Source organism: Dromaius novaehollandiae, chromosome 3 (genome assembly GCF_036370855.1).
Source record: "Dromaius novaehollandiae isolate bDroNov1 chromosome 3, bDroNov1.hap1, whole genome shotgun sequence".
In the NCBI taxonomy this organism is placed as follows: domain Eukaryota; kingdom Metazoa; phylum Chordata; class Aves; order Casuariiformes; family Dromaiidae; genus Dromaius; species Dromaius novaehollandiae.
In genome coordinates, this window is record NC_088100.1 from 6,919,953 (window position 1) to 6,946,528 (window position 26,576).

General features: G+C 40.3%; 1 protein-coding gene and 1 long non-coding RNA gene across 4 annotated transcripts in view; one reads left to right on the forward strand and one right to left on the reverse strand.

The window, feature by feature from the left end:
* The first annotated feature begins 38 nt into the window (after positions 1–38).
* Positions 39–25,559, forward strand: LOC135327783 (uncharacterized). Of its 2 annotated transcripts, none has more exons than XR_010388161.1 (3): positions 39–143; positions 671–746; positions 19,709–25,559. It is a non-coding gene; the product is annotated as an uncharacterized LOC135327783 (long non-coding RNA). The 2 variants fall into 2 exon arrangements; XR_010388160.1 differs by having other exon boundaries at positions 49–232.
* The window catches only part of RCAN2 (regulator of calcineurin 2), a 93,079-nt gene continuing 68,618 nt past the window's right edge, over positions 2,116–26,576 (reverse strand). For both annotated transcript variants that reach the window (XM_026093815.2, XM_026093816.2), the window contains 3 exons: positions 19,658–19,831; positions 17,342–17,513; positions 2,116–9,290 (listed from right to left, as the gene is read on the reverse strand). In XM_026093815.2, the coding sequence (XP_025949600.2) occupies positions 9,130–9,290; positions 17,342–17,513; positions 19,658–19,831 (507 nt within the window). In that variant the 3' untranslated portion in view covers positions 2,116–9,129. The remainder of the gene's footprint in view (positions 9,291–17,341; positions 17,514–19,657; positions 19,832–26,576) is intronic.

The window sequence follows — 26,576 nt, forward strand, 5'->3', positions numbered from 1 at the left end:
CACTCAACCCGGATAACGGTCACGGGAGGGAGGGCGGGCGGCGCATGCGCCTTGGGGGTGTCTGGGGGCGGTGAGGCCGGGGCCGGTCCTCCACATCCAAGCGAAGATGGTGAAGGTGACCAGGCCCGGGGAAGCCCAGAGAGGTGCGGCACCGGCTTTGGTCAGGGCGCACCGTGATCCCAGCAAGAGGCAGGGGTGTACACGGGCCTTTTGAAACCCCTTTTAGACTAAAGTGAGCACCTCGGTCTTTCATAATCAATGTTAGAACTGTTGTGTAAATGTTGCAAGTTGATGATATAATAATTAATGCCATTAATATCTGTTAGTGGGGCTAAGTATTGTTAACATAACTCCATTAATACCTATTAATAGCATTTATTATTATTATCATCCCTTGAGAAAGACACGGCTGACAAGGCTGCTGTTTGGCAGGGGATGGGCAGGCACCAAACAGTTCCGATTTTTTTGTTAAGGTGCCTCACTATTAAGCTGGCCAGTTAGTTGTCAAAGCACTGTGTGTATGGTGCAGTCTCCACAGTACAGTGAAGCCAGACAATTAAACAAATCACCTTAATGTTCACTTTCCAGCAGTTTTTAGCTAATTTGGAAATGAGGAGCTTTACTCCGTGACTCATTGTTTTCTGCCTTTTTTTTGTTTTTCCTTCTGCAGATGTTCTCGCGATGTGGAAAGTGAGGAGTCATCGCGTTGTGCCAAAATCTTAAGCCAGTCTGCACCAGTGGCCGTGGTAAGAAGTTGCTGTAGGCTCTCCGTTTAGGCAGATCTACTTTGCAGAACTGTGTGCTATCCCAACATCTTGATAGGGTCAATTTTCTCCAGCTTTTAGATGTGTATTTTATTGATATCAGTCAGTGCTAATGCTACTTCCGTTTAGGTCTAAAGGTAGGCAAATGGGGTATGATGTCACTGCATGTTATGGGATTACTTTAAACAAACAAGAGAAATGGGACCTGCCTAGGCCAACTGTACTTTGAACTGCCTGTAAATATAAGGAACAAAATTCACTTTCCATTTCTGGATATCTGCAAGTGCTTCTTCAGTTTAACAAAAATAGATTTTGATTCAAGTATCTTTCTTTCTGTCTTTTTTCCCCATCTCATGTTTCATGGCTCTAAGTTACCTTCCATTTTTGTTACGGCAGAAATTTACTTTTTTTTCCATGTTGTGATGTACAAGACATCACATAACCATAACCATGCCACAAAAGGAAGAGTGAAATCAGTTTATCCCTCCGAATCTCACTAGTGAACTGCTGGCAGGAACTAAAGTACAAGCTGGATTTCCTACTCTTAGTAGTTGAGGATCTGTACTGTTGAGGTCCAGAAAGCATGCCTTACATGTCAACACAAGTAATTTCCCACAACCAGGCAGTGTGGAAAACCATCTTTCTTTCATCAGCGCATAGGAACATGCTACTTTTTAATCACTTTGTAGCCAGCACTGCCAAATTTATGTCCTTCTGGAGCAAACAAATCAGCTTTTGAAGAAACAGTAGAACCAAGAACATGCACAAATTTTTACTCATCAGTTACAATACAAAGATAACACTCATTCAAGCTTGGAGCAGTGGGAAATCTGATCATATGCCAGTTTATCTGAACTTTTTAAACAACGGTGATATCTTCATAGAAGCTGTATGGCTTTTGTACATGGGAAACTGAACTAGACCACAACCGTAGCGCAAAGTCTAGCAGCCTGTTCCTGACAGTGACCAACATCAGAAGCTATAGAAAAAAGGGTAAAAACAGAAAGAGGCATTATTAAATTGCATCTATATTGTGAAATCCATTGTTAGGTGCCCTTCAACAGCAATTTACTGCCTCCCATTAACAGTTACTCTGATTAACCAGGGAAAATAGTACTTATGTGAACTTTAGCCTTTCTTCACTCAGATCAAGAGGTCTTTGCAATTACAGTGACCTACAAGCTTCTGCAGTGGCTGGAACTAGTCACTAGAGGGAGAGGTATAAGAGTATATGGATTTAAGCTACTTTTATGAATAGCTGGAAACGATAATATTTGTCTTGGGTGTAAGAAATACCTCAGCTGTTTAAAACTGCTATAATAATAAGCTGAAAATAAAGCATAGACAAGAGTTTGCTAATTCCACCAAAATGTTTAATACCATAATAGATTTTCACTGAAGTACAGAGCTAATGTGAATATTTGTACAAAATATATGGTTAAAAATAGTATTGATTTATAATATATACAGATATGTCACATCTGTGTCAGAAATGCAGACAGTTGAATGAGAACATGATTAATGTTTTCAAATCTACAACAACATACATGAAATATTTCTGCAGCTACCCACACTAGGACAACTTGCCAAATCAACATTTAAGGATCCATCAGTCATTACAGATGACATATTCCTTTCAAGCTTCTGAACAAGAACTCTGCTCTAAAATGAATTCAAAGCATTTACTTTCATTAACTGAACAGTGACAAGAACACATCTTTCTGGCACTAATGTAGACACATTTCTTGTACTAGATTATGATCAGTTACAATGATTTATTAAAACAAAGCTGATTTTCTGGTGTATAATAATAGAGAAGTTTAATCCTTCTTGCTGGATGCTCTTACTGAGGTGGGTGAGGAAGCCCCTGACTCAGACACAGCAAATGGGCCCTGCCTTATATAGCTATCAATTACTTAGGTTTAAATCCTGAAGTCTGTCTTAAGGTCCTGAATGCCTTCGTTTCTCTAGCAAGAATCCCACTGATAAATGTCCCAGATTGTAGGACTTGTAGCCACTGTATTGGTACAATTAAAGAAACCATGGATGACACTTACTACAGCCCCAGAAGCTCTGTGTAGCAGCTGAACAAGTTGATAAAGCAATTAAGAAAAGGGAGAGATGAGTTAAGGCTTTTTTTTTTTTTAATGTTTTTCAAGCATCTGCAGTAAAGGCATTAGGAGTTCTCGCCTTTCCATTGTGAGTGCTGTTGTTTTTCTACCTGTGACAGTGCAAGCCAAAGCAAATGCAGTGGCTAATCTGCAGACACTTCATATAGGCATGTGGGAAACAGCTTTTACACCACTTCCTCCCTTGCACTTCTACCCTCAATGCAGCAGTCTAAATGTATTTAAAAGCAAGAGCACAGCTCACCTTTTAAAAACCATCTCTCTCCTTTTAAGAGGAGTCCAGAATATTTGAAAGCTGCTGTACTTCCCCCAGAAGACGTGCTAAAACAAGGAAGGAAAGTTTTTATGTTTTTGATAGCATGACTAGTTATTCAAGAGCATTTCATGAGGATGAATTTAAGCCAGGGTCTGTCCAGAACTTTAATCCATACCCAGTTTTGCTTTTTGGTGAAACAGAACTAAATAGGATTTCCTGGGTAGAAGGGAAACAACGAAATGCAAAGGTCTTAAATTCACATTAATGTGTGAAAAAAAGTTGCAAGTGGATAAATATTTTGAGGTAAAATGTTTACATTTTGAAAAAGGAACAGAAATGAATTCAGTAAAGACTCTTTAGAGGAGACAATCTAAAAGCACCACCACTTTAACCAAGGTCCATAATAACCTACTTAAATCCCCTCATTCATCAAAAGCTTGTTCCAGGTCCCCAGATCCCCAGTAGACATGACCTTCACCTCAAGCAAGTTATTCCAGTAAGTCTATCAGTAATACTACTAAACTGACTACAGATTTTGTCATCAGGCAATAAAATAACAAAGGACCCAAACCTTGTGAGTTGTAAAAGCTGGCCCTATCAGCTGGAAGTAATGTTATGTTAACTACACTCCCAATTACAGAACTGTGGTCTGCTCTGGACTTTCCAACACGTCCTTCCTACCCCGCTGTCTCTCTTGCTTTGATTGTTTTGCTTCAGGACAAAAACGGAGGCTGTGAAAGGAACAGTAATAGCACGCTATCAGTAATGAAGTATACAGAAGTTCAGCCAGGACTGTCAGTAATCAAGGCATAAGCCAAGAGTGTCAGGCCCCTGCTGCAGATGAGAGAAATAGCATTAACTCCCATTATTTGATACCACGCAGGGTTAGGTTGCACGTTATCACTTGCATGCATGAAGTCCCAGTATAAATAAATATTGCCTGTGTGTACAAATTCAGTGCTTACTGGAGCTTTATGCATACAAACATTCATGTCCTCAACCAAAGTACAGTCTGAAGTCCTTTTGGACATGCAGCACCCTACTGTTCACATACGAAGCCTTGAAGCTTATTTCCAGGTGTTGTATCCAATGCTCAGCAAGATGGAAAACCCACAAACAGCAGGTAAGTAATAAAACATTTCAATCAGATCAGATAAAGAACCTTACTGTAGCTGGGGAAAGCTCATTTGGAAAAGAGCTTTCCCCAAGAGTAAACAGACTAACTGTAAAGAACAATCAGGCTTTCTACAGCACATCTGGCCCCTAGACTCCAAAGTACTCTGCAAAAAGATGACTATTAATACTTTTTCTAATCAAAACCTGGAGGTTAAGACTTGTCCTTTTAAAAGGAATCAGTGAGCTGAGAGCTTACATTTTTGAATGAAACTTTTTAAAGGGATCTAATTTTCAGAATGATGAATAATCATCCTTTGAGAAATGGGTCTTTTAAGCTGGGCACCCAGAAAAAAATCACTTTCCGAAACGCAGATCTGAATGACTGGCATAAGATCAAATATAAGAATTCCATGATTACTTTGCAGTTACTTAGCAGACCCTTATCTTCTGGTTTCCAGTCCTTTGGAATATAGAGTACTAACTGACATAAGAGACTACAAGCAATGACTTCCCAATTGTAAATAATTAGTGCTAATAGAACTTTTTCCTCAGTTTGGGCATTAGTTGGATGTCATACTACTGATTTAAATACATTACATTTACCTATTATTAAAAAAGTACAGGGAGAACCACTTCAGCTGGCAGAGATAAATTTTTGCTCATCTGGATGGTACAGTTTGTTTGGTGTTTTTTCTCTCTCCATATACCTAGTCAAATCCACAGTGAACCAGTGCAAGTTCACATGACTCAATGGTACTGCAGCAGCTTAAAATGGAATTTGGCATATCTGGCAAACCAGAGGGCTCCCCACTCCCCATTTTCTTAATTTCTGTTTAAACAGTGTGGCCTGTCATGCATTTAAACAGTTTCAGTTCTATTAGTTAAGAGAGCAGTGGTGTATATCACGCTAGTCAGTTTATTAACACAGTTCCACTTTCTTAAATGTTGCTTTTCAAAAATGCCAATGCAAGCAGAACACAAAAATTGTTTGCCATATTTATTCTTAAAACTAAGTTCTGAATTATACTAGTGCAAAAGTGATTAACTAGCTTAATACTCCTATAAAATATGACTAAATAGAATATCTCAAAAGTATGTACAGTATGATGGAAATCCTAACATAATCTGTCACAGTGCTCAGACATACCACTGTAATCAAGTTTTGCTAAAGACAGTTCAGTTATCATCCCATACAGAGAACAGTCTCTCTCCTTCCAGAAAGCTTTTTCACTGTCACTGATGGGGGAAAAAAAGAAAAAGAAAAAAAGAAAAAATATCCACCCAAATTCAGAGCAAATAAATGTTGAAGTAATGGACTGTAGTTTAGCCATGGGACACAATTTTGTAAAATAAATCACTTTACAATAACTGTGTCTGTATTCTTGTTAAGGTTTGTGGGAAAGATGCTCTTGCTATGTTTTCTGGCTGAAAACAAGTTGTATGCGAGTGTGTATGTGTGCATGGGGCAGGGCTTGTATTAGCTTGTCTTAATTACAAAACAAAAAAGATCAAGACCACAGAAATTCTTCATTCTCCTATTCCAAAAGGACAAATTCCAAAATGCTGCCTGCTCTGAGCACTGCAATTTTTTCATGCTTTTAACTGTACTAAGGGAGTCTTTGAATTTAGATTTTGTATCTGAAGAGTTCAGGAAGGACAAGCAGGACGCAGGACAACAGAAAAAGTAATCGCGCTGCCCTGCTTTCCTCCTCTAATTCCCAAGCAGCGGCAGGAGCAGCGCTCACCCAGCAGAGGGCCCCAAGGCATCGCTGCTGGACACTCGCACCATCTCGCACTCGCAAAGGGAATTAGAAGGACGTCATCTACATCTACATCACTGTGCATCAGAATGTAATGAATAGATTTAGTTCTTATTTATAGTATTATGACAAGAGAGAATCTACTTCAGCGCTGTAGATACACCCCTCTGAAAAGGGCAGGTCACAAGGACTGAGCTCAGAGATGCTACACAAAGGAAAGTTCGCAATGAAGTCAGTGGCAGCTTTGTTTTGAACAAAACGACAGAATGTGAATTACTGAATTTATATAGGAATTTACTTTTCCAGATGGTCAGCATTTTTTGAAAGAAGCCTTTTATTTTCTTCCCAGCCAGGCAAGAGCCAGCTGCTAGCAAAGTACAAGGTTAATGCTGTTACTTTATGATAGGGAAGTTACCCCACAATACCTGAAATATTTTTCTTTGATGACTGTATTTTACCATACAAAGGCAATTTTTAAACTTTGACTATAGTTACAATAGACTTTTCTGAGTTCTCAATCTTCTAACTGCATTTCTGTGTTTTGCACAATGAAGCTATGTTCTACCTCCTCCAAGACAGTACTATTCAGTTCTATAAAGATAAAGAATTATCACTGAGTCAGGCCTGTTTTTAAACCTACATTTTAAACCTACATCTGTAAGTGTACTTTGAGAAAAGAACATTGAAGATCCAATGCTTTATTTGCAGTATGGTTTTAAATTGTTGGGAGCCAAAGTCCATAATTCAGTTCCGAACCAAATCTCTCCAAAGTTTGAGTGCATGGACACAAGGACGAGATTTGGCCCTCTAACATTTTTAGATATATAAATCCAAAGCATCAGTTTTGATCAGTGAAGATCTCCAATCATTTACTTCACTTAAGGAGATGTGGCCAAGAATTGGTCCAAAACCTATGGGCCTTAGCATTCAGCATGTTTTATAACAAGACACAACCCCTAAAATATTACAGGTGGTGGTCTATGCCTGCATTTTCAGTAGGAACATCACATTTTAGTCCTAGAGTAGCGACTGACAAATTATTTATTCAAATCAATTCTAAATGCATCACTGAAAACTAACTGAAGTGAAACCTCTAAGGAATTACTTTTCAGACAACTTTACTCAAGATATCACAAAGATACTAAAGCCCTATTTCTTGTTCACTCTCCGCTGTATTTCACATGCTTCCGTTAGTGTAGGTACACAATGTCCACAATGCATTAAGAGTTATCACATTATAGTTATATGCTAAGTAAGGCTCTAAATTTCAACAGGAATATTAAGGGACTGTGGTGGTGAGAGAATGAACTATACGAGAATGGCAGGTCCTTCTCAGAATGTTCTCACCATGGAAAATGAGAATGGTGTCTCCTGACTTTACTGACAAAACAACGTACTTTTCTTCCTGGAAGTACTGCAGAGCCAATACAGCAGAAAGGGTGACACCGATTCTACTGAAGCTTTGCAGCTTTATTAAGAGTGAAATGGAACCTTCCCTCAGAAACCTGATCCATAGGTTTTATGTCAAAATCTTGATTACGGAACCTAAGCTGACTTTTCAGATCCTAGAATGAGCTTCCAAGATATTTTTTTAAACTTATTTTAACTTGTAATGGAATTTAAACCATGAACTCTCACTGTGCCATTTTGTAGTCATTTTGGGGAGTAATGCTGCAGTTAATTAGCCTGTGCCTAAAATCCCACTGTATCTTACACATATGCTCAGTTTTCTGCAGTATTAAATTTCAGTGGAACTACTCATGTGCATAAAGTTAAGCGCATGCTTAAGTATATGCAAAATTGGAGCTCAAATGTCTAGAAAATGTTCTCAAAATGACAAGTACGCATGAAAAAAAAATCATCATGGAAGATCTACCAGACAGGGAATCCAGTATCTGTCTGCTGTCAGCCATGATGAAAACACGGAACACTTTTTGTAACCCAGTATACATAGCAAGAGAAAGAAACATGCAGGACATAGTGAAAAAGGGGATTCAATTTCATGCAGTCTAATTTCAAGTGTGTAATTATGGTCCTGTTTTCTTTGGCCTAAAAAAAAAAAAAAAAAAACAACAAAGAATACCAACTAATTTCTCCTCACCTCCACAAACCCAAATTGCATACAGCTCCAGAAGGGCTTTAAAGCACAGGAAGTAGGGAGGAAAAAGGACTAATTATTAAGGATGTGCAACTAATTACAAACAGTTTCAGGGCTATTCAACACACCACTAGGGAGGCCTTTATCATCAGCAGAATTTGCAGCTACAACAGAGCAATGAATCCCACCTTAAATCAGTCAGTTGGCTTCTCTTCTTCCCTCAAATTCAAAGAGAAGTACCACTCATACCTTTATGGAAGGTAAAATGTCAATCCTTATCGATATTCTGGCTCCCTCCTCCTTAGAGGGGACTGAAAGACATGGGACCCTTCAGCAAGTTGCTCCCTCTCCCCTCAGCCCAGAGAGCTCTATATCACATCCCCACCACTATTAAGGACCAGTTGTCTCTGCAGCTGTTGGTGGAAGAGGGCGTTTTTCTCCTGTTTCTGAAAAATGTTGCAAAGATGGTGTCCCTTAAGAAAATTTCAGAAGGATGAAAAGGCCACCAAGCTGATAATAGATTAAAAACAACAAAACACCCTCCCTGCCCCCCCAAAAAAAAGAAAAAAGGAAAAGACAGGTCTGCTGGGGAACTGAAGAGGGCAGAGAAGCAGGCTTTTTGATGAAGGGCAGCAGTGAGTATTCTGGGAGTTTGAGTATCAAGCCCGGTATCAGCCTATTTGCCCATCCTGACTTATCTCTCTGGTGTTGTTGTTACAGCATGCAAATTATAGCTGTGAGAAGTCCTCAGACTGACACCCTTCCTCCTTCAGCCTGTTTTTGTCCTTTCCAGAAAAGCTATTAGCGTAGTTGGTGTGTGATATGGTTACATATACAAAGATCTTTTTCCTAGCCCTTTTGTTACACAGGCTTGATTACTGTGAGGGATTTCAATGAGCTCAATGTCCTGGTACTCATAAGGCAACAGCTGCCTTTCAATAAAACAAAGCAAACAAAAAACAAGAGCTGTGTTGGAGGAGAGAAGTGCTGTTTCTGCCGGCGAGGCTCAGTTAGATACAGGAGGTGGCAGACCAGGGCGCCGAGTTTGAATGATTTTTGGCTTTGGAGAATTCTTTGGGTCCTCGTCTTCTTCCATGTCACTGTCGCAAACGTGCACTACCACACTGGGGGTGGACTCCGTCCCTGCGTGCAGCTCGTATTTCTCTCCTGGAAGCAGAGAAAAAGTTAGCTCAAAGGATGACAGTCTGAGTAGCAGCACAGAGGTTGGCACTTTTGTATTGCAGAATAGTCCCACAACTGGGCAGGGGATGCCCATGTGCTGCTCCTAAATACGGCTGAGGGCAAGCAGGGCTGGACTGCATCAGTGATCGTTGCTCTGAATGGCACAAATAAGGCTAGAATGACAGTGCTCCAGAATGGGGCCCAATGAAAACCAGCCCAAAGTGAAATACACTGGTGTCTATAATGGTGTTTTCAACTTCTGACGTGATGAATCTGGTCTTTCAGAGGAGACAGGCGTCCATTAGCAGTGCTAAAAAGCGCAGTTGAAACTGTTCTGGATAACATGCTGCCCCCTTTTGGACTACTTTTGTCATCTCCACGGCTAACAAATTGCATTTAAGTTCAAATAGGCTTATAATGGCCATAGATATATTTGATATATCTTGGGTTTTGCTCATAAAACTGCTCTAAAACCAGTGCATATTGCCTGTAGAATATTCTGACACAAGGAAGGTGAGGTGCCAGTATAACTAGCTCAAATCCTCCACATATTTGTTGTACAACAGCTCCTAAAAACCTACATCACAGGCAGAAACCAACAATGTTAGGTGTTGTACAAAGAAAGTGAAATGGCAGTCTCTACCTCAAAGCACTTAAAGTTTGTTCTTGGTACTAATCTTTTTTTAATTTATTCACAACGTTGTGGCAGATTAATTCATGTTAGGAAGGGGTTGCAGGTTTCGATGTGCATTAGCGCACACAGTTCTGGGACTGTTATCACCTACTATTTGTTCTGGTAAGTTCTTGGTCCAAGTAAGACTGCGTGGCCTGGGATTAGAGGACATGCTGCATTTTTGCCTAAAAAACAGGAGGCAACTAGTGAATAATAGCTACAAGTCAGGCATCTGGCTGTGAGAAATATTTTACTGCTGTGATACCATTAATGTTGACATTTAACTGCTCTATTTTTGGCAACTCTTCTTCTGAATCCAAATTGAGCAAAGCATTGCAGGTCTTGTTGATAGGCTAAAATATAAAAAGAGAAATAGCTTGGTTGTGCTGCATTGAGAAATTATATGGTTTTTCTTTGCCTATTTTCCCTGCGGGCTTCAGCTAATTTCTCAGCTATGGGCTGACGTCAATGCTGCCAACCAGCACTGAAGGCTACATTGGTCACTGTCAGCTACAAGCAGCTCTGCAGTGCTGTGCACACACAGAGCTGGGCCCTTTTCCCCGTGCACCAACACCGTGAGGTAAATCAGATTCACTGCCTTCTTAAAAGGTAATAATCCCAGTTCAAATGCCACATTCTTTTACTGTTCATATCCTTCCCGGAAGGATTCTTTCTGCTGAAAAAGAACAGCAGAAATAAGTACAGGCACTGGGAAAAATATTCAGATGCCTGTGGCGCAAGTAACTGCAACAGCAATTAATGTCACTTTGCAAATCAAAATGTGATGCACTCATAAATTGGGTTTTTAAGGCATACAGTTATTTCTGAGCCTAAACGAGTTGCAGACTCAGTTCTGTACTCACAATTATTCATGCCTGCAGACCTGTGGCTCAAAATGCAGAAAATCTTGTTATGGTTGAGCTAGGAACAGGACAACAGTAACTAAGGGATTTTTATACAATGGTATCTCGTTGCTAAAGGTAAGCGTTGTTTTATCTTGCAGAAAATACTAAGGTAATACATACAATACAAAAATTCAATAGACAGTGAGATTACCTGCTTTTTTTTTTTAATCCCCCCCAAAAAAACAACACTTCCAGGCTAAAAAAAAAAAAAAAAAAAAAAAAGCTAAATCCACAGCAGTTAGTTACTGCAGTAATAATTAAATCACTGCAGTCAAGCTACGCTTACAAAATACACGCTATCCCAAGCTAACAGTGGCAAGTCAAGTTAGCAAGATTAAGGCTTACAAGTTTCTGTAGTTAGTATCATTCAAAACATTTGTCTCATTATTTCATTATCTCATTTGCTCTCCAGCCCATTCTATGCAGCTCTCTGTCAATTTACACTTCCTGAATATTTACACTATTTTTTGGCACTAGAAGAGCATTATTTTTCCAAAGCACAGTGAATGTAAGATTTAGGAGAAGAAATGGAAGAGCTCTGTCATATAGCCGAAAAGCTCAGCAAAAGTCATCAGCATTATCCTTATCTCAAGTGGTAGCATTTTTATTACTTAAGCAAAACAAGTTCCTGCTCAGAACAGGAAAGAGAATCTCAGTTTTGGTGTCAGACCAGTTCTTTGGGGTGCTGAGCCCTAACTTGCCCTAAGCATCTGATTCAGATACCCTATATAATGTGTGCAGGAGAGGAGACAAAGTTTTCCCTGAGGTCCTCTCCTACATATGTTGCCTGGAATCCTCTCCACCCTTTAAACTCACAAAAACACCATCTAAACAGTGAACACTTTCCTGGCCATATCGTACACGATCTGGCACTATAGTCATCTCCTGCGATTGCTCACCCGTCTCCGATGCTGTTGATCACAGACCCTTGGCATGCTCATGCCCTGCACTGCCCCACTACTCCTGCTTCTCCCATCTGTCTGGAGAAATTCTTACGGGTTAAGTCAAAGGACTCCTAGGGAGGAGCCTTTCTCCGTCAGCAGTCTTTGGGCTATCTCCTCAAACCTTTTCTTCTAGGTAGTATAAGTTACCTAGATATTTGTAAAAACTGAACAAGAGAAACATGCATCAATTTATTCAGAAAAAATATCACAAAATTTATCAAATACACTAATATCTAAACTCTATCTTCAGGGCATAATGCAGGGAGAGTTAATCTATGCGGTACAACCGTTATACTGAGCTGCCAGAAAACGTTCCTAGCAAACCCTTGAAAATAATAGTGACGTTCCTCTATTTATTTACTTGACATAAGAAAAAAAAATAGGAATTTGTTTCACTCTTCAGTAGTGGACCTGGCCACTTGTATGTAATTTGGCACTACCTTCTGCAACCACAAACCATAAACAAACCTTCAGCCTCGGGTGAGGCAAGCGAGATGACCCTAAGAACAGCAAAAGAACAACAAGAACAACTTTCAGAATGAAAAATAACGGCACATGGATTTCTATCCTTCTGTGAATCAGTACAATGACCTTTCATTGATGGTGCCTCTCTTGTCTGATGAGGTTCTTTTGTCCAGCCAAGAGTACATTCATATACTTAATAAATAATGAAGAAAAGGTAGTGATATTGTACAGTTACTTCATCTCCAATTGTGAATCCTGATTAAAGGTTAATGGGTTCAGAGCTGTCTGCTCCATGTTAAACATGTCATTAGCATCTTAATAATACCTTCCATTTATAGTCCCTTCATCCAAGTGTTTTACAAATAATATGGGGCTAATTACATTGCTCCTTTGTATGAGTACACATATATGCCAGAAGAGATAAACAGCCCATGCCATGTGGCACCTCTACTGCATGGATCTACCATACCCTAGAAGATGGAATTGCTCTCTGGGAGTTTGCCACTAATGTGATGGGAGAAGGGCACCCTCCTCTCCTCGCCAGTTCAGCAAGGTAGCGGGAAAGCCTTCCACACCCTCGCTGCAGATCTCATGTACGCTGCCCCTGGCATGGGGAGGGAAGGGCAGCAGAGTCACAGAGCATAAGGGAAGGGAAGGTCAGAGGTGGAAAATTGCATCTATCGCCCATCTGCCTGCCCTTCTACCCCTTCCTGCCCATCTCTGGAAGTCATATGAAGTATTAAGTATTTCCTTTGGATCAGTGAGGACAAACATGAGTTTGAAAGCACCTGGGCACAGAAAATCTGCAGTTTGAGACATGGTTTGAAAGCCTTGTGTGTGGCAGCTGCTGCCTAGCTGGGCAGGGCTTCTTCTGCTTCCCCATTCTCTTGTGCAAAGGTGAGCCAAACTCAGAGGGCAGAGCAGAGGCAGGAGCCTCTCATCCTGCTCATGAAGCCCAGCCAGAGCAAGACAGCAACAGCTATATCTGAACTGCTCAGAGACAAAACTGAGACCCTTGACTAATCCCTCCCCCAATCACTAGTAATTCTCAGACCTAGAAGCCAAGTGCCACAGACCAGCACAGGGTCTCCTTTGTGTCTCAAGTTGTACCTCTGTGGACCTAAAAGCCATCATGTGCAGCACTTCAGAATGGTGTTTTCATATTGTGAAAAAGAGTGTGTTTTACACGATCTGGAGTGTAGTCTGAGGCCATTCAGGAGGTGCAAAGCCTGGTGGAAGGTCATGGAAGGACTGAGAAATGTGGAGGAAACCAAAACCAGTATAGTCTTGTCTACACGGGCTCTTGGAGTTGGTGCCTGGCCTGCACTATTTTTTAAGTAGTGACTGCACATTGTGTAGGCAATTGCTAGCTCACACAGGACAAAACCACCCCAGGGAGCATGTGGAGCAACTGAGTGCTTAGGACCCTGCCCTATTCTTGCTTCATTGTTCAGTGCAGACCTTACCAGTGGGGCCACCCTTCATGAATCAAAGCCACATGAGAAAAGCCATTTGCTTGGGGGGGCAGGAGGGATTGAGGAGGGCAAGGGGAGGCAGGGTGGCACTCTGGAGAGTGCAGGCTTAGGAAGTGATGGAGCACAAGGGAGCGCCTGCTTACGGCTGACATGCCAGCTTTGGGGAGGAGGGCACACAACTGAAGGAGGCTAGAGACCTCTCTGCCATAGCCTGAGATACGAAGATTGAGCTGTAGGAAGGAACTGACTTCCTGTTAAGGAAGTGGGGTAATGGGTGTGAAAGATCCCCAAAAGCAGGAACAGGAGACAGGAAGAAATGTGTGTGTTGGGGAGGGGGGGAGGAGGGCAGAAAGGGCAGAGGGGAGGACTACCTTCTACTAGAGTAAGGACCTACTCTAGTCCCAGGAAGATGGTTTGCAAAATGCTGCACTAATAAACAGCAGAGCAAGAATAGCTGCCTTTTCTTAGAGAGGAGCAGCTCTGCTGTGTACATAGCCTGGGCCTGGAGATGGTTTTCCCTTTTGCAGACATCTCTTATATAAAATTATTTCCTGCATTTCTCAGTGGGACTGAATTATGACCTTATAAAAATGTCATGGAAAACAATGAGGGCCTAGACTAAACAGCAGCTTTGTAGGTAGTGTTCGTGTAGGAGAGAGCCAGGTTACAGTCAGGCCAGGAAGAGATACAACCTGGGCCTGACAGGGAAACAGCCAAACTCCTGCTGTAGTTCATTGCAATGTCTTTATATCTTCATCGATATTTTAAACTACTGGAAGTTTTCTTGCCAGTGGAAGCGTTTCTCATCATTAGAGAGATTAATGATAACACCTCTTTATTTGCAGTGTACTGAAAAAATTGTAGGCTAGTAGTCAGACACAGTCAAGGCTCCTGGCTCTGTCACTGTGGTCTACTGCATACTGTTCATATCTCTTTCAGAGCTTAATCTCTACGTCTGCAGAACAGTGAAAATACACATCAATCACCCAGAAACTAATCAAACGCACCGAGATCTTCCGTAAGAATGAAGGGCACCCTCACAGAACTCAGTTTAATGCTATAGGACCAAAGTCCAGTCCTTTGTGCACAGGAAGAAGAAATCTTCTCTGTTAGACCTTTGAGATACTAGACAGACATTGTTGCAACCACAAGGTTCCCCTCCCAAACAACAACCCCCTGCCCCCACAAAAAACTTTTCCCAAAACAGCACTTGGAAAAAGGAAAGCTGTTAACTAACTTCAAACCTATTCATTTTACTATGCAGGGAGTCTTCCAGACTTGTACGCAGAGAGAGTTTTAGTCTCTACTTTTGTGGCTGTGATGATTATAGCAGGGTGCTGTGAAAGCAGATGGCCTGTATTCATGGAAAAGATGTGTGGGTCTGTGTCCAAGTGGTATGATTTGCATTCCCAGTGAAGTAGGTGGGTAAAACTCACCTTGCAGTGAGGACACACAACAACTACGAACAGTTTACATGCTCAAGCCTTGTCTTGGGCTTTAGCTCACATACAGATTTTACCAAATCAGTGTATTTAATATAGCAAAAATTCCCCACAAGTTAAAGATGCAAGAGGCAGGCTGTACTATTCTGACTTGTGTAAACAACTGTGCAAAAAAGCAAATTTTTTTCTGGTAGTTGATAAGCTGCAGTTCCATTTTTGGTCATGTTTTTGTTTGAATGGAATAACCCAACTTCTCTAACAAGCATATGAGCCTAACAGTGTTATCTAACTTACAGAAGCATGTTTCACTGATGTGACACTGAGCAATGAGTTTTGGAGGTATTTGTTTTTCAGTGAAATTCTAAACATAGTAAATGCACAGTTGAGAACTGCAGCAGTATTTTAAAGCCTCCACTGCAGTTAACTAAAATTGATCTCTCTAACAAGTGCTAAAAATAGAAAGAAGAGAGCACACGATGGCTTTTAATATTGCTCCCTCTAGGCTCCTTAAACAAGGGTGAATATGACCTTCACACAAAGCTATCCCAGAGTGTGGAACAATGATATTTCACATTCCACTGCTCTAGAACAGGAATCGATTTATTACCAAGCTAGCTATAGGATTAATTTACATGTTGCCATTTATAACACTGATGCATCAAAGGAAAAAGGAGAATTTTTTGTTTTCCTTTTTTCAGCAGTTTAGAAGCAAAACATCAATTCTGAAAATAATAATCCATAATTATTAAGAAGTGTTGGACCTGACAGCCTTTGTCTACGGACTTACTGTCTGAAGGGGAATAAAACAAAGGAGTCTGAGGAAATTCTCCTGATACACATTTTCCCCTGTGAGAGATCCCATGTGAAAAGGATATGACATTATCCTGCAAAACATGTGAATCAAACCTCTTCCTGCACCCCACGTGCTTCTTTCAGCTCTGGGTTACTCTGTTGACCAGTGCAGTTACACAAAGGCCCCAGTGATAAGATGTCTGAAATTGAAAGCTACTCCCAGAACAATAAAGCAACATGTTCAGTAGAGCTGGAGAAAAAAGTTTTCATATTCCACAAAAATCCTGAAAATAAACTCTGAAATTTTCATGAGTTTAAAAAAATATATATTTTAGATTGAATCTGAAGGGTTTTATTTCAATATAAAGCTAATTTAACATACTATTCTTTCTGATAGATTATGAACTTAATTTAGACCTTAATTTCTAAATTATATGGCTTAGGCCTAAACTGGAACCTTTTCTGTTTTGGAAATATTAGAATGCTTTAACAGCTTTCAAAGAAAACTATTTTAAAAGATAACTTAATTAAATCAAAACTAGTCCTTCCCTATGAAAAGCTTGGTTTCACTAGATGAGCATTTTCTAAGAGAAAGCATTATTTAGAAAATCCTAGCTAGCTTCAATTCCTAACATGAGCTGAAGATGGGCAGTCAGAAGAAAGTCTATCTGCATTATCCATTGGCATTTGTCTCATTTTGATATAGGCTACAAATAATCTCATTCCTTCTGCATACTATTTTGAATAGAAAATGGGCAGTTGCCACAGAGCAATCCTGCCATAACTGGGGAATAGCAGTCCTCTCTCAATTAACTTGCTCACGTGAGAGATTCTCCACTCTGATGGAGATGCAATGGTGCTTAAACATTTTATGATCTGCATCTTGGAATAAAGTCTCCAGCAGATCTGATTTAAAGCAAGAACCTCTTCAAGTGCATGGACGAGCATTTTGTCTTGTCCCTGCATAAATCCATCAGTTGTCCCATCTAAATATTAAAAAAAACACAACAAAAACGTATGCAAACAAGCTTTGTTCTGCTCCTCAATCAAAGGGCACTTACAAGCCATACTCTAGGCTAACCACCTGCAGAGCAAGAACCCTCTGTTCTGTGTCATGCAGAGCACCCTACCTGCAGTTAAGAAATAAGTATGTACATACATAAAGTAAAATTTATTCTTAAGCAAAGAACCAGTTGATACGCATCAAGTTAAACCCAAAGGTTTAATGCAACTTAGCAATGTACAGGCTTTACAGTAACTTCCTCTACAGTTACTCCTCTACACTGCTATTTCTCATCTGCTTTTTGTGACACATTTTCACACAAGGACCATAAGCTTACCTGGTCCTAGTTTAGAAACTGCATAAAGGAGGTCGTAGTTGATGACAGGTGTTGCATCATCTATTGGTTGCCACCCTACAGGTGGGGAGGCTGGAGGCGAGATGAGAAACTGTTTTGCAGGCTGTGGTGGAGCTAAATGAAGCTTGTCTCCATCTGTCTCAGAGGTCTGAATCTTTAAAGCATAACAAATAGGTTGTTTAGATTAGGACGGGTAAAGCAATGACTACTCAAATCACACACTTCTAATAGCAAATGACACCCAGGCAGGGTCTCAATGCCAGTCTCAGCAGACAAGGCCTAGAGATGCATTTCATCTCAACCTTACAGATGGTTCCTCTACAGTAAATACACTGTGGGGGGCTGTTATACAAGCAAAGCTACAACGTTTGTGCCTACTGGATATGTTCTCTGAGGATAAGAGCAAACTTTGGTCTCCACAGCTGCTAATTCAGAGATCTGCGAGGCTAAAAGGTGCTCTTGTGATCTACTGGTCTAAGCTCTTAAATAAAAGCAGGCATTAGACTAGAAACCAGTAAGTCCTGCACCAAGGCTATATCAGTAACTTTAGAAAAGTTCTGAAGATTTGGCTTATTAAGTTAAAGTGATAAAGTAATCTATCATGATCCTTAGTCAGTTGTCTCAGTAACTGATTCTTCTCATTTTATTTCCATCTTAAATTATCTAGTTTAATTCTTTTGTCTGGTATATTAAAGAAGCCTCAATATAGATGAATTATGCCACAACTACAGTCACACCTGAGCAAGTTTATGGCCAACTCAGGCCCAGAAGCAATAAATTGCATCTGTGTGACAACAAGCCTGAGATAAAAAGCCCTGCTATACCTGAATGGGCTCTGCAAAAAGCCAGTTTGGGTCTCCCCACTCCATGTTCCCCAGAACTTCTAGTTTTGGAAGTTCTTACTCATTCTGGCTTAGGTCCATGTAAACGTAGATGTCTGCAGACACTCTGCTGCTTCCTTGTGTTCGTTCCCTGGACACAACTCGTAAACTCTTGTAAGACTGCATGTACTGGAGAGCATAGCGCAGATACTTAAATTGGCTTTGCAGGAAATCAGCTTTGATATGGAGACTAATCACTGTTATACATGTTTTTCCATTTCCTGGGTTATCCCAAGTTTCCTCTTAACCTCTTGATTGTGTAGTTGGAGTGAAACGATTATCAGATCTGTTTCAACTGTCGTTTTGAAACCTTTCAGAAAGCCATTTGGGCCAGGTCTAGGAGATTAAAGCATTTAGGGTGGGACTGAGAGATTTTCAACACCTAAATTCAACAGTAAGAGCTTCAACTCATCTAACCCACCATGCACCTTGTGTTTTTCACAGCCATAGTTCCCCATCTTCCTGGGGTTCTGCTTCTACATGTGCTCAAAACAATGGCGATCTTAACAGGGCTGAGAAGCTCAACACTCAATTACCTCTTAAGTTTACTTAAGATCTTTAAATAAGGCTTCCCTTAACCTAAAACCTCTGAAGGACCAATCTGGCAGCCCAAAGCACACCTCTGTTGCTTACTGGCACTACTGAGTATCCCATAAGCCACTGTGGCCACAGCCATTTAATAAAAAATGTTCAGAAGAGATAGTGGTCAGGGTTCTCAACCTCTCTCACCGTTCTGTATCCTGGCTGTGACTGTCAGGGCCGCACTCAACTCACTCAAGCACGTATCTGCTTTAGGTATCGGCACTCCCCCACGTTGTGGGAGATCCAGGTTCTCTTCCTCCCTTATTCAAGAAGAATCTAACTCTCATCTCCTACTTCTAACAGATGGTTATAATCACTTGCACGTGTTCTGGGTTGAGGGCATTCTTCTCCCCCTAGCATCTCCCTGTCAAGTTAACTTACTGAATTCCTCTTAAAAGATTCACACATTTATTTAATAGGACAAAAAAAGGCAGGAGTAAGCCTGACTCTGGCTCAGAGTTGCAGCCAGATAAAAGTAATTCAGTCCTACTTCTTTTAGGAACTTAAGATACTTCACATTTCTGTTTTTTTTGTTTTTTGTTTTTTTAATGGTTAGTTTAGAGAGCTTCCCCACACAAAATACCAAATGTTGTAAATCTGTTCTAGCTATGTTAATTCTGCATGTTGTATAAGCAACTCGGGTCCCAACTGGTCCCTCACGTTTATGGCAGACAAACTGGGAACATATGACTCAGACCATGTAAGAAGGTTTGAGTAATCCTTTAGCAGAGAGATTGGGCATGGAAGAAACTTTTATTACTTTCATTCAGGTTTACTGGGCAATATTTCATTAGAACTATGCACTAACACATAGGTGGATAACAGATTTCATTACCTGTGCAAAATACAACTTTAACTTCTTCCCTCTGAACTGTGTTTCATGCAGCTCTATTCTGGCACGAGCAGCTGATTTGGGACTACTAAAATTTATCCGCACACGTCTGAAGCTTTTAAACAGCTGGAATGTCACACAGTCGTCATAGGCACGGAACAAGCCTTCAAATTTTTCCTGCAAATGAAAAAGAATAATGCTGAAGATTAACTTTGTGTTGTGTCCCATTAGATCCGTGTCGAAACATGATCTGAAACTTGATGACAGTTGTTTAAGCAGTAGTTTTCAGTTTATGGTCCTTGTGGAGTGGATGACCATAGACTAATAAGGCTCTGTGAAAAGAAACTAAGGCAAGCACTGGTGGGAAAGTGCTGAACTCTGGAAAATGTTTGAGTATTCAAACTGAAAACGCATCAGCTTCTCACAAAAGTTCAGCAAAATTGTGATGGTGACTTACAAAGTGAAAATGCAAAAGGCACATGACTGAAAATACCAGACCACTGTGGTCTCATCCACACAAAAGCACGCATTGCACTGAATCACAGTAGAGGAAGCAGACAAAGCCTTGCCCATTGCAACTCAGGGCTGCATTCACAAAGGGGGTGAACAGCAACATTGCAGGGTTATTCTGTGTCACGGGTAAGGTTTTCTGGACATTTTGTCATTTAAATACTTAGAGCAGATATATATCAATTTCTTGTGACTGTAGCAGAAGGGAAATAAACAACAAAAAACAGATAACTGTAAACAGTGACCTGTCCCAAAGAGAAATTTCAGGCTTAAAACTTTTTAGTTATGGACCTCCATGTTCAAAAGGGGATGACATAAATAAGGTTATTTTAACATTGTAAAGGAAAGGTCTAAAAATATACCAGATCTATGGATCTACTGAAACAAAATGAATAGAAATTCAAGGTATGTTAGCACCTGGAGCATCACTCTCTCTGTAATTTTTCTATAACCTGTGTACACACAGAGGATTAGTTCCGCACCATCAAATGAAACCAAAGTCCTTAAATCAACTCTGACACGCATGCATAGGTCTCTCCATTCACATGGCCACAGATTCATAAAACGTGAAGCCCAAAAGTGACACATACAGACTTATTGTTTTTAACTACTGCGACCAAGACCTGAAGTTATAGAGGATGGAAAATGAGCCGGAGTAAAGCACCTTTCTTTTTTTAGCTATCTCTGAAAAAAAGCCAGTATTTAAAATGATTGGCCACACCATTTTGTACATTGAAGGCTATCACATCAGGCTGAGAAGTTAGTATAATTACGCAATAGCCTGACATTTGCTTTTATACATCTGCAAGTTAAGAATTTTAAAATGTAGCTTCTTTAGTTCTCATGGAAGAAGGCAATTTTTTATCCCTTAGAGTGGATGAAAGTCAATTTACATAATCTAATCAATACTTCAGTTGTCATCTGTTGATCTTACAAGTGGGGTGAGGAATGCAGAACTTCTTCAAAAAAATATTCCCTGAAGAACAGTGAAGAGATATCAAGGAGCACTAACAGCACTGCAAGAGTCCCTGTCAGCATTACATGCTTGTTAAAGAGTTAACTAGAAAAACAGACCAGTTTCATGGCAAGGACTACGACACACTGCAATGCGCATGTACCAGCCGGATCTCCTTCGCTGCCAACTCTGCGGTCTTCTTCCCTGTAACTACTATTCCATCTCTGGCACCCTCACAAAAGAACCTCCCTGTGGTCTACTAAGCTTTCATGATTTTCATTTCATTTTGCCTGACCTCACTCACCTCCTCCTCTTACCACAGGGTATATGTTAGAGGAAAAAAACAAAGGAGATAGTTCAGTGGCTTGGTTGAGGGTGAATAAAGGCACACAGTAATCTCACAAACAGCATGAAGTTGATAGGTTTGTACACGCAGGTCTAGTCATACCGTCTAAACATTCAAAACATTCAGTATTTCACACCGAAGATCTGGGTTTTTTTTAACTGCTTACAGCTTTGCAAAATTGTATTTCCTGAGCAGGAGTCTACCTCAAGTGGCATTTGCACAAAGGTCAGCCAAAAGCAGCAGTTGGCATCACTCCTGTCATGCCTGGGTTTTTGATCCTACAACCTTCACAATGAGCAGAGGGAGAGGGTAGGGGGATGGGAGAGAAAAGGACAGGGGACCAGCACATATGTAAAATAAGACTTATGTACCAGTCAAAAATAGGTAGCACTGTTTATAATCTAAGGAACAGATCATATTGACTACCTAATTAAAGCTTGTATCTTAAAGTTACCTATATTAACTATTTCAGACTTCACTTTTTTTTTAAAGCATGTTAAAATAAACAAGCTTATTTGTATACAGCACAATCAATGCATTTTAACAGAGGTCACGCATTGGCTAAAAATAAGCAGCAAGGCGAACATTTCATAGCCTGCTGTAGTACCTCTTTCAGTCCCCCCGCATCAACAATGAAATCATACATCGTGTAAAAAATATCTGATCAGCCATGGAATGAATTCTGCCTGGACTTGTCTGGACACTGGGAATTATCCATTCCAGCTAATTATTCATTAGGGAACAGATTCTCTCTAAATCAACACAGCAGTACTTACTTTCGTTGGCCCGTCTTACGTGTCCGCCTTCTTCTCGTACACCATGATTAGGGCCACCGCGGGGTGCCACAGCGCAAAACCAGGGCAGATGCAATTATTAAAAGAGGGTCCAAGAACAGTGAGCACAAAGAATGTTTTTGGGCACATTTCTGAACAATACTGAGAGGTACTCTCATTAGGCACTGAAAGGACAGATGGGAATATCTCTAAATAAAGCTGATTAAGTAGTGGACACCAAATGTAATACTGGGAGATCATTAAAGCACTGAGGGCTTTATTTTGCTTACTTTCCGATTTGATACTAGCACAGCTTTAGAGATCCAGCTTTGATTAGCACTGCTAAAAATGTCAGGGAAAAAAGAAACCTCAGAGCCCTATGTTTGGTATTAATATAGGGCATTCTGTCCACAGTGGGCTCACATCTACTGTGCCAACTGAAACCGCATTTCCCATTAAAAAAACTCATACCTCTGAGTTCTCCGTTTTCAGCTGATAACAATAGTGACCTTAGCAGACGCCATTAATCATCAACCACAGCTAATGGCCCTCAGCATCTTGAGCCGTCACAGCTCCTCCCAGCTTGATATTAATTCCCAAGAAATGCCTTATGCCTTAATTGCTGTTGCCTCTGATATGCGCTGAATGTACTTATCTGGGTAAAAGTCTTTTAGAGCCATTCCGATCTCTAAGAAAATGTATCATGTACGTTTTAAAGAGCTTTGCAAATTCTCTCTCCTTCCAGTTTTTGTGGATAAATAATTCAAGATTCATAATCATCTCAATTCAGGATTTATTTTTAAATGCTTTTAAAGAATAAGTTCCTTAACTTTCAGAATATTTTTAGACCCACTGAAAAAATAAAAGAACTTTCTAAGCTAAGCAGCACTATTGCTAATCCTCAAGTAAAATCTGACTCAAAATGCAGAAAGTTACGGGAGTTATGCATTTATTTCTTAGATTTTCCATGTCTTTATGCATCCTAAGTACATGCCTCTGAGACCCAATTAATGTTGCTAACTGACAAATTTGAGCTGCGTTATTTTGACCCATACTGCAAGAATTCTCACGCCTCTCTTCTGGACTTTGTCCCCTCTCCATCATGCTACTCCTCCACCCCTCACAAAGCACCTTTCCCCGACACCAACACCAATTCTTCCCCAAGGATCTTTTCCGTCACCTCACATCAGCTCCCATATCCTAGCATTCACCACCTCTAGCAGTTTCTTCTTTTTATTTTAATTTCATTTTATTAGCACAATGTAGGAATATACTAATTAAGGCTGCTGATTACTCAAGCTCGGTTGTTATCACTCCCGACAATTAATGCAGAGGACGAACCTAGTACCGTCCAAGGAAGAACTGAGCTCTGGACTAAGAGACCCACATTAAGAGCTTCATAGCACAAAGAGCAAAGCTATGTACTCATAGACTAAAAACTACTTCTGCTACTAAACAGGAGCTCACCTGGGGAACCAAGATAAAGAGAAGCTGTGGGCAAGTCACAGGATAAAAGTGATCAGCGAAATGCTACCATAAGAAGGCAAACATAATATTGGATGTTATCTGGAAAGGTATTTCCAGTAAAGCAAGGAAAGTATTAACAACATTACACAAAGCACTATTACACCTCTTTGAAATACAGTTTTTGGTGCCTGCCTCCCAGAAAGATTAAGCCAAATGGGAACAGGTTCAAATTAAAGCTACTAAGATAAAAGGAATGAACAGCTTACTGAAGGAGAAGAAATTAAAATTCTTGGCTTATTTAGCAAAGCAAAGACTGAGAGGAGACATGACTGTCATCACTAGTTTAGAGCAGGATAAAGAATAAAGAAAAAGCTATTTAAACCAGAAGACTATGTTGGCATAAAACAAATGGAAACAAGTGGGCATGAATAGGGCTTAAGCTGGAAGTTAGAAAAAGGTTTCAAACCTCAGAGTGATGACTCAGAAACAGCCCTGCAATTACAGCAGTGGTGGCAAATGATTTTTTAAAGATTGAATTTGGTTAGTTCATGTAAGGAACTATGACAAAGTATTGCCACAACAAGCATTGTAAAACATGACTGCCTGAATTAGCAAGCAAATTGGGTTCTGACAGAGCAAGTTCCCTCCAGTTCTGTGTTACGATGACTTATTTCCAAACATTTCTTTCATGAATAGCTCCACTGGTATTGTGTTCATTCAGGACAAAAGCCAAGGCCTAATTCAAAGCAATGGAAGTCTCTCCACAGATACCAGTGAGCTTTGGATTAGAGCCCTAGAACTCAAAACACAAATTACATTTTATTATTCAGTATGTTTACACTCATTATCACCCTTGTTCCACATCAGATTTAGGAGATGACTGTGATTTAAAACTTTAGTCTAATCCTGTTTCCTAGATTTTTGGTAAGAAAATAAAGCAAACATTTTTTTCCACCTCCATGTTTCCTGTTCTTGTAAAGAAACCAAAAATCCACACAAATAAATAACTGCATGCAATAAGAAAACCAAGATATAATTTACAATTAGGAAATATGTCTTACTTGAAATGAATTCTATACTTTCGGTATAAATTTCTATAACAATCAAATAGACTGAAGTCCTGGAGTCCAGCATCCTTTCTGTTTCCACACAGCTACAGCATTAGATGAATGAGGAAATCTGACAGTACGTAAAGACACCACTGCACTTAAGAGTCTAGTGACAAAAAAATCCTACCAACAGATCAGTTCCCCAGTTTACAGCAATGAGGACAACCTGGGCATTACTGGTTAATCCTAGGGTGATGACTGAATCACAATAGTGGCACAGGTGCAAGAAAGATATACACGATCTTAGAAAATACCAGTGGAAGTCATTTCAAGACTGGGGTTTGTTAATGCCACACAGAAGGTACTCTAATGACCTAGTCTAGATATAGAGCATGGCTCTGGTCATCCAGGGTTAAGAAAGATGGAGACAATTTGGAAGAGGACCAGGGGAGGACTGCAAGGATGAAAAAAGGGCAAGCCTATCACAGGAGATAAAAGTGGAAGAACTCTCCTTGGGAAACAAAAGCTAAGGTAGGATGTGTTTCTTGCTGTATCTAAATATAAGCTGTTACTAAATATAAGGAAATCAGTAAATGTTGCGCTGGGAAAGGAATTGTCTATATTAAAAAAGAAAGTTTCGAGGTTGGACTTACAATGTCAGGTTAAAAAAAAGTATTAAATTTTGCTCACTTTGGTTAAATCAAGACCAATTTGCTTACACTACTGCAATCTTATTAACGTTAATATAATGCTAATGTACTAATCCCGACTATGCAATTGAAAAGAATAAACACTCTGTATTTCAGACTTTATGCTAAATGATGTTATTCTTCCGGCCACCACCTCCTTCAGCGCACCAACCCCAAGCAGACCACATATTACCCCAAAGTGTGCCTGCACACAGTCCTGATCTGTGGCTCACACGTGCTGCCATGTTATCCTTTACAATAGAGCTATTTTGGAGGCTTCTGCCTAAGTCTTACAGCTCCTGAAGGCCGTGTCTGGAGTATTGCCTTAACTACGTGCCAGAATCATTTTGACACCAAAAATATTTGAGGTAAGGTTTCCTGCTTGCAGATGCAGTGGCTTGTTCCAGAAGACGACTCTTTGAGGAAATAACAGACATGACAATGCAGTATAGACATTTGTAATTCATCATCTCACAAAAGCTCATGGTAACAAAAATAGGTAGGACACGTCAGGCTGGAAGAGGCTTGATCGTTCCACTTCACCCTGGAACGGAGGCGGTAGGAGCCATCCCTCCCCACCCGTCCTGCCGCGTGAGCGCAGATCACTGGGGGATGATTTGAATAGCACCACAAACCTCCTGCTGAACAAAAGACAGATTTGCTTCTTGAAAAATCAACTGAACTCCTAAATACATTTATGTTCAGCTTCCAAATCATCAGTACAATGAAAGGGACAGAGATAATATCTGCCCTAAAGCTTAATGGAAACAGCATGCACATTTCAGAAGAGGCTGACAAATGTCAGGGGCACAGAATTTTGCTGCGTTGCCTTTTCTGTTTTTAACCAGCTCACATCCCTGTTTACCTCAAAGTGACGCACATTCCTCCTGCTTAGCTCCACTGATCTGGAAACCAAAGGCTCCTTCAAGATGAAATAAATTGTTCCTGTGGCAGTGCCAAGGGGGTGAGATTTAATACAGTTTGGAGACTTCTCAATTCAATTTCACACCCGATGATTGAGCTAAAAGAAAAATCCACACTTTACATTTCTTTTTTATACGAGGACTGCTATTTTACTGTATTGGCCACGAAACTTTTTTGCATACTACATATTTGAAGACTTCAGTTCCACA